Raw genomic sequence first — 7936 nt, forward strand, 5'->3', positions numbered from 1 at the left:
ACATATGTTTAACGGTCACAATAAAAAGTCTGTTTGAGCATTTATTTTACTTAGATGTCAGAAAAATTTTATATGATTAATTAAGCTATGCAGACCTAAATTATTTTCAACTTGCCTTTTTCTTGTGAAGATTGGTGACAGTAGGCACCAAAACACTAGGCAAATGGAAAACACAAAAATAATATTACTTGAAACTAATAACAGTGAAAACATCTGCTGAAATAGCTATACTATGAAATTCTACCAGGATGTTTCCATAACACTGGTAATATCAAAAAAGTGAAAGATGAAGCTAAGTAAGCTCCCTACAGATTTTCTTTCATGGAAAATGCATTGTCTGTGCAAACTTGCCTCAAAACTACCTATTTAAACACATTGCTATCTAAAATGTACACAATTTAATAAAGTGAATACAGACATTATTAGATATGGAAAAATTATATGCAAAAACATTTCCTTTCTTACCTGTGAAAATAAGGGTATCTTTTTCATGACCCCAAAGGTCAAACTGTGGCCAGTGCTGGAAGATATACACCCACATCACTGGCATCAGCATATATCTCAGGAGAATCCCCAAATGCGTAAGACGAGGTAATTAGAAGTGAAATCTTCTAGTTCTCTAGTTGAGAACATTCTCAAGGGAAGAAATACTAATTGGTTGTACTATTTTATCTTGAATCAAGATGTTAGAAAAAAATCTATATTTTATACTTCAGTAGCGCTCAAGCAATCACCTGTTATCCAACTAGGGTAGCACTTTATACAATACTGAAAAACAAATTTAAAATAGTCTGAGGAGATTTAACTTCTCATAAAATCTGAGTTCTTCCCATCTCAAGAGCACTACCATATTTCCTCTGTTGTTTGTCCTTTATCAAGTTCACACAAGAATATGTACTAAGTACAAACTTCAATACTATTTAACCTGAATAATAAAAATATTTTAAAAGTAAAGTATTTCTTCAATAAAGGGATTTGCATTTTGATGGGATGCCTAAGATATGTAAACAACTAATACTAGGTACAAATAATTTCTGGAAAAAACATGAAGTGTTTTAGAAACAGATAGATGAAACAATAAAACAGGAAGAGACTGATGAAGAAACAATGAAACAGGTAGAAGAGACTGGTGACTGCCAATGATGAAAGTGACTGACAGGGACAATAATCATATGTTAAATAAATGAATAACTAACATATTTAACTTATTGTTTCTATCACGTTTCCCATGTTAAAAAACTTTCGTGAAATTGAGTCCACACTGGAACTCAGCATACTTGCCTCAAAATGCAATTGAGGAAAATGTATATTAAAAATAATATTTGATATTCACAATAACTCCATGAAATGGGGTTTTGCATTTGAATAAACTGATATGGAGAGGGAACTTCTCTAAGTTTATCCAGCTAACAAAATAGTAATAAAACTAGGATTCAGGCTCAGTTCTGAATAATTACAAAGCCAAATATTTTTCCACAACAGCATTCTGTTTCAACTTGAAGAGAATGTTTTATCATCAGCTTATCAGGTGGCATAAATCTTAGGATGGTTGGCTATGAAAAAGTAATGCACAAGGATGTACTTTTTAAAGGATTGGATATTTCGTTGACTCAATATATACCTGTTGTCTGATTCCCACCAAATCTCTTTTCTGTCTGAGCAACAATGAGGTCCCTTTTGTTTCCTGCACCTTAAATCATGACTCAGCCCTTCCCTTGCCTCTGCCCCAGACAGCCTAGTTTAATTCTGTTCATTTTAAAAGAATTTTATTACACAGTGGCTGATTTTTTCCATTATAACCTTGCTATAAAGATCAAAAGTAACATTTATAAAGGTGATAACAATTGTCAGTTGTTTCCCAAATGCTGTGGATAATTACGATTGCATATCAAGGAAAATGCATTGCTACAAAGATTTATTCCTCACAAATATTTCCCTTAACACCTTTTACTGTAGTTCAGCATTTATTGTTATCTGTCTCTCTGCTATGGAAAACAGGATGTAGTATGTGATCTTTCCTGTCTGGTGCCAATGAAATTACATTCTCCAATTCTTGCTCAGTTATGAGTCATGTTGATAGGCTTTCAGTGGGCCATTTATGATAAAGAACTTGAACATGGTTTTCTTAAACTAAATGATCTATTGTTCTGCCTTGAATATATGTTAGGATGGGAGAAGCGAGTATCATGGAGAGAAATCCGTAATTGGCCATAATTACAGACAAAGGTAGAAAGAGGAAGGGATTGTTCTCACAGTTTCAAAAAAAAAAAACATGGGCATCCTCCCTTTATAGAACACTATCTTAAGGTGGTAAAAATATAAAAACAAAAAGATGTGGTCCTTTCCTTTGAGAACTTCCTAAAATAGTGGAAGGAACAGATGTACATGCATATAATTATAGAACCATGTTATGAATGCAATAATAGAATTGTGACTCCGTGGGTGAATCATAATGTGGTACCTAGTGAGAAATAAAAATAAAATCCTAATCCTCCAATCAATTAAACAGACTGCCTCCTGGTCAAGGAAACCTCAGAAAAACCTTAAAATCTGAGTTCCTGCCATGACAGATGGGAGATCAGACATGCTTGTTATCTCCCCTCCCTTGCTAAACACCGTTAGGCTTTCTACAATAAGGGTTAAACAGAAACCTGCCCTTGTGAGACTCGCACCACCACTGATATCAGCAAACCACCTGACACCAGACTTCTCTTTTTGCGGTTTCAACACAGCAATTGACCAGCATTCCTTCCTGACAAGAGACCACCAATAACCTAGTGGCTCTTGCCAGTCAACAGAGGCTGTGCACAGAGGGCCTTGGTGTCCTCTGATTCACCTTTTGGTGGATAGAGTCTAATCAAAACACATTTAAATGTTGAGTCCCCACTCCAAAGGGGACATTGGATGCATGTTGCTTACGTTAGCCTACTATTCATGCCTGTGTCTCTTCTTTGTGAATATTCATAGTTTTTTCTATAGCCTGTTGAATATGTATTATCATATATGTGTAATATATTTGGTCATCCCATTCAGCATAAATCCCTGTCTTACTCTTCATACTGTTGAAGTGTCTCTTTCCAACTTCTAGCTGGAGGATATGCTTCACAGCCTGTCAGAATGGTCACCCTACAGGCTACAACCCTTTATGAGAAAGTACACCTTTCTAAATTTGTGAATCTCATCATTCCTCAGTTGACACTACGCATCCTGAATGTGTTAAAGAAACCTTGCAGGAAGAGATAATTCTTCAGCTAAGTCTATTTTTTTGGGGTTTGGCAATTTTATTATTATTATTATTATAATACTTTAAGTTTTAGGGTACATGTGCACAATGTGCAGGTTTGTTACATATGTATACATGTGCCATGTTGGTATGCTGCACCCATTAACTCATCATTTAGCATTAGGTATATCTCCTAATGCTATCCCTCCCCCCTCCCCCCACCCCACAACAGTCCGTGGAGTGTAGAATTTTGCTCTCGTTGCCCAGGCTGGAGCGCAACAATGCGGTCTCAGCTCACTGCAACCTCTGTCTCCTGGGTCCAAGCAATTCTCCTGTCTCAGCCTCCCAAATAGCTGGGATTACAGGTGCCCACCAGCATGCTCAGCTAATTTTTGTATTTTTAGTAGAAATGGGGTTTTACCATGTTGGCCAGGCTAGTGGTGAACTCCTGACCTCAGGTGATCCACCCACCTCAGCCTCCCAAAGTGCTGGGATTACAGACGTGAGCCACTGCACCCAGCCCTTCAGCTAAAGCTGAAATGGTAAGGGTAAAGGGAAGTGTAGAAGGGAACCTGGGGCTGAATAGTAGTATAGAGCCCCCTTGATATAAGTTACTCCATCTTAGAAAATGACTTCATCTTACATTTTTAAAGGCATCATGCCAACAAGGGCCAGATGTTTTGCCTAATCAAGAAAGACTGCATCCAACCAGATAAGGACATAACAAAGTCACTCTTCCACTATTAGTTCTTACTAGAGGACTCTGTGGCCATAAAAGAGCAGGATTTCAGCAGCTTGAAACAGCCACCTTAAAAGACACACCATCTTGTTATCACTTGAGATAAGCATCCTGCATTTGCCACTGAAGGCTTTGCCCACTTCGAAAACTCTTCTTTACAAGGTTATTGATGGACCACCAGGGCCTGGGTAGGCTATTCTTTTTGTTCATGTCACTCTCACTGGACTGATTCCTTAACCCACTTCCAATCCCTTTATTTTTTATGATAAATGTTACTTTGTTTGTTGTACAATGTGTAATCTATTACATTTATAGACTGATTAAAAATACTGTAATTCATGGACTGCAATACTGACTTACTTGTTGAATGACTTGAGCCTGTTTGCCCATGGCTCTGACTACCGAGTGAACAGGAAGTTTTAAGGAGAATTGCCTCCTTGGGAACCCCATGTAGCTCATGGATTTTATGATTGAAATAGCATCAAGAATATTCTGACATTGCAGAATACAAACATGCAGGGACCTAGTTATCTCTGACCTTGTGCCACTCATGATAATAGTAGAAAAGTTCATTAACTGTTCCATAAAACTCTCTTTAAGATTTTTTTCTGTCTTATTTATGTTGAATCTCCAGTTTGTTGCATATTGTCATGTAATCAAGTTGAATGAATGAAATGCCTTAAACCAATGATTGGAATCATTATCTTCATATAACAGCTCTGCAAACAGAGCAGAATCCAATGAGAGGACAGAGAATGTCTGAGAAAAAAAAATGTGGAAATTATAGATCATCTATTGTGTTTGACCCTATAAAGGTGCTTTATAGTTTAGTGACAGTTTGGGGAAAAGTAGCTATTATACAAAAAGAAGAGCAAAACTGGAGGCCATTGTCAACTTTATGAAAATCCAATAATTGTGGAAGAAGAGAATTACAATCCTAGTAGTACTCATATTATTAATAATTAATACTACTGTTAGTGATGCTCAAAGTATTATAGTAATACCTCAGGTATTATTAATGATGCATTCATAGTAATTTTAGCAGTAAATACTGATTAAGCCAAAAATTCAAATGTGATCCTACTGTGACAATGAAGAGAAAGAAGTGATCATTGTAAGGTAAGAATGAAGTGATTGGTGAAAGAATGATGGCACCTTATCTTTAATAAACAGATGTCAATAAATTATGTGCATATTTGAAAAATCAGTACAGAGGAATACAAGCATATAATTTAAAATGGGTTAATTTCCAAAGGAAAGAACAAGAAAGTATTATCTACGGGGAGTAAGTGGTAAGGTAGAAGTGAGACAGGAGTTTATATATGGCTTGTAGTATTATTTGACATTTAAAACCATATACATTAATCATGAGTAGGTTCAAATGGTAATTATAAGAAATAATTTTAACTGAACACACATGGGTATGTAAAAGCATTAAAAATGACTACAAGAACACAAAACAAAATCTCAAATGTGATTTCTTCAAGGTTTGTGATGTTCTCTTTCTATGTTATATAATTCAGCCTGTGTGAATTTGTATAATTAATATGGCATCAATCCGAATAGGCTATTTTGTGCTAGGGAAACAAGCAAACTCCACATATCATAGCAGCTTATGAAAACATTATTTATCAGCCATTTTGTATTACCATTGTGAGTCGGATGAGAACAGTGTTCCATGTCTCCTGACTGGGCAGCCACTATATTAAGTCTTGCTGGTCACCATGGAAAAAATAAAAACAACAGATCCACTCAAAAATGCTCTAACAATCAATTAAGTATTCAACTGAGAAGTGACATGTGTGAATTTGAATCTCATCTTCCAGAAATAGCCATATGATCTTACCTAAACCTAAGGGCATGGAAATACAAAGCCATTCTGTGCACAGAAGACAAAGAACTTAAAATAACTGCTGAACAAGATGAATGACAACTTAAAACATAAAAACTTTTGTGAACAAAATTGTATGTATTTGAATTTTAGAAAATAAAGTTTTTAGACAGGGCACGATGTTTCATGCCTGTAATCCCAGCATTTTGGGAGGCCAAGGTGGGCAGATCACGAGGTCAGGAGATAGACACCATCCTGGCCAACATGGTGAAACCCTGTCTCTACTAAAATACAAAAAATGAGTCGGGCGTCATCCCAGCTACTTGGGAGGCTGAGGCAGGAGAATTGCTTGAACCCAGAAGGCAGAGGTTGCAGTGAGCTGAGATCGCACCACTGCACTCCAGCCTAGAGACAGACAGAAACTCCATCTCAAAATATAATAATAAAATAAAAATAAATAAAGTTTTTAAAACTGCAATGTTCTCCATTGATGCACTATATTTCTCAGCTAAAGAAAAAGTCTAGGAAGGGCTTTAGAAATATGAGCTGAAAGAATACTGATTTTTAAGAAAAGTATTTCTTCCTTGACAGCTCTTTGATTAATGCTTCTTTTACATTTTTATTTCTAAGGCTATAAATTATAGGGTTCAGCATAGGGATTACTGTAGTATAAAATACAGCTACCATTTTACCTTGTTCAACAGATTCCTTTGAGGGGGGTCTGAGATACATGAAGAAAAGGGTTGCATAGAATACAGTGACAGCTGTCAGATGGGAGCCACAGGTAGAAAAAGCTTTTTGCTTGCCCTCTGTAGAGCGAATCTTTAAAATAGCAGGGAAAATGTAAAGGTAGGAAATAAATATGATGAAGAGAGAAAAAGAAAGATTCCAGCCAGCCACAACAAACATTGACAACTCCTTGTTGTAGGTGTCAGAACAAGCCAGCTTAATCAGTGGTGGGTCCGCACAGTAGAAGTGATTAATTTCGTTGGGGCCACAGAAGGCTAGGTTGTAGGTCCACATAGTCTCCATCAGGCCAGTGAGCGCTCCATACACATAAGGCACCATGATGAGGAAGGAGCACACAGTCTTGGACATTTTGCTGCCATAAAGCAGAGGGTTGCAGATGGCCACGTACCGGTCAAAGGCCATCACAGCCAGGATGTAGATCTCAACGTGGACCAAGGCGATAAAAAGGTAGCATTGCACAAGACAGGCCGGATAGGAAATGCTTTTCTTCTCTGAAAGGAAAATCTCCAGCATCTTTGGAGTCACATTGGAAGAGAAGCACAGATCCATGAAGGATAAGTGGCTCAGGAAAAAGTACATGGGCGTGTGGAGCCGGGCGTTGGCCTGGATGAGGACAATCATGCCAAGATTCCCTGCCACCGTGACCATGTAAATGGCCAGAAACAGCGTGAAGAGGAGAATCTGTAATTCCTGGCGATTGGTCAGTCCCAGGAGAATGAACTCAGTCACCAATGTGCAGTTTCTTCTCATAATTTCCTTCAGTGGAAGAAAGGAACTTTACATATATATTGGATTACAATACAATAGCAACGTGAGTATTACTATTACAGTAATGATCTTTTACCAAAAACTTCCCCTCTTTTCAGCAGTTTTCCTCATTCTATTTCTACTGAACTTTGTTTCAGGTAAACTAAACTAGGGATATTCAAAGCAGCTCTCTACCTTTTGTGATACTGCCCTTTATTTTTCTTGTTTTCTTTCCATTTTCTTTCTTTTCATTCCCTTCAAATTCAGCTTCTGTTTTTCTATTCTTCTTCTCTCATTTCTCCTCCCCTTATTCTGCCTCTCCTTTTATTTGAGAAATGTACTTTATAAGTGGACTTGCCCCAAAATATAACATTTAGAACTAAGCAATTTTTTTTTCCTGATTATAATACTGGGCAGAGAATGCACTTAAAGAGAGAAAAGGACAAGCAATATTTGCCCAAGGATCTTGTTCTTTGTGAATAGTTTTCACCAATCCGATTCCCTCCTGGAGAAGCCTGAGCAAACAGGTTGGGCTCATTTGTTGCTTTCTTATTCCTCCAGGCTCAGTGCAATAGGGATTTTCCAGGCAGGGCATGATTTTTTTCCCCTTATTTTGAAAAGTCTCTACATATTTGCATTTTGAGGG

General features: G+C 37.2%; 1 protein-coding gene across 1 annotated transcript; it reads right to left on the reverse strand.

Annotated features, from left to right (window-relative positions):
* Positions 1-6272: 6272 nt before the first annotated feature.
* LOC100603248 (olfactory receptor 5M8) lies at positions 6273-7312 on the reverse strand. Its single transcript, XM_003275289.4, has one exon. The coding sequence runs from the start codon at positions 7291-7293 to the stop codon at positions 6358-6360; it is 936 nt and encodes a 311-aa protein (XP_003275337.2). The 5' UTR covers positions 7294-7312; the 3' UTR covers positions 6273-6357.
* Positions 7313-7936: the final 624 nt, after the last annotated feature.

This window comes from Nomascus leucogenys, chromosome 4 (assembly GCF_006542625.1).
Source record: "Nomascus leucogenys isolate Asia chromosome 4, Asia_NLE_v1, whole genome shotgun sequence".
NCBI lineage: Eukaryota > Metazoa > Chordata > Mammalia > Primates > Hylobatidae > Nomascus > Nomascus leucogenys.

Excerpts from the sequence above, each read along its gene's own strand:
- LOC100603248 (XM_003275289.4), bottom strand. The coding sequence starts at position 7,293 with ATGAGAAGAAACTGCACATTGGTGACTGAGTTCATTCTCCTGGGACTG.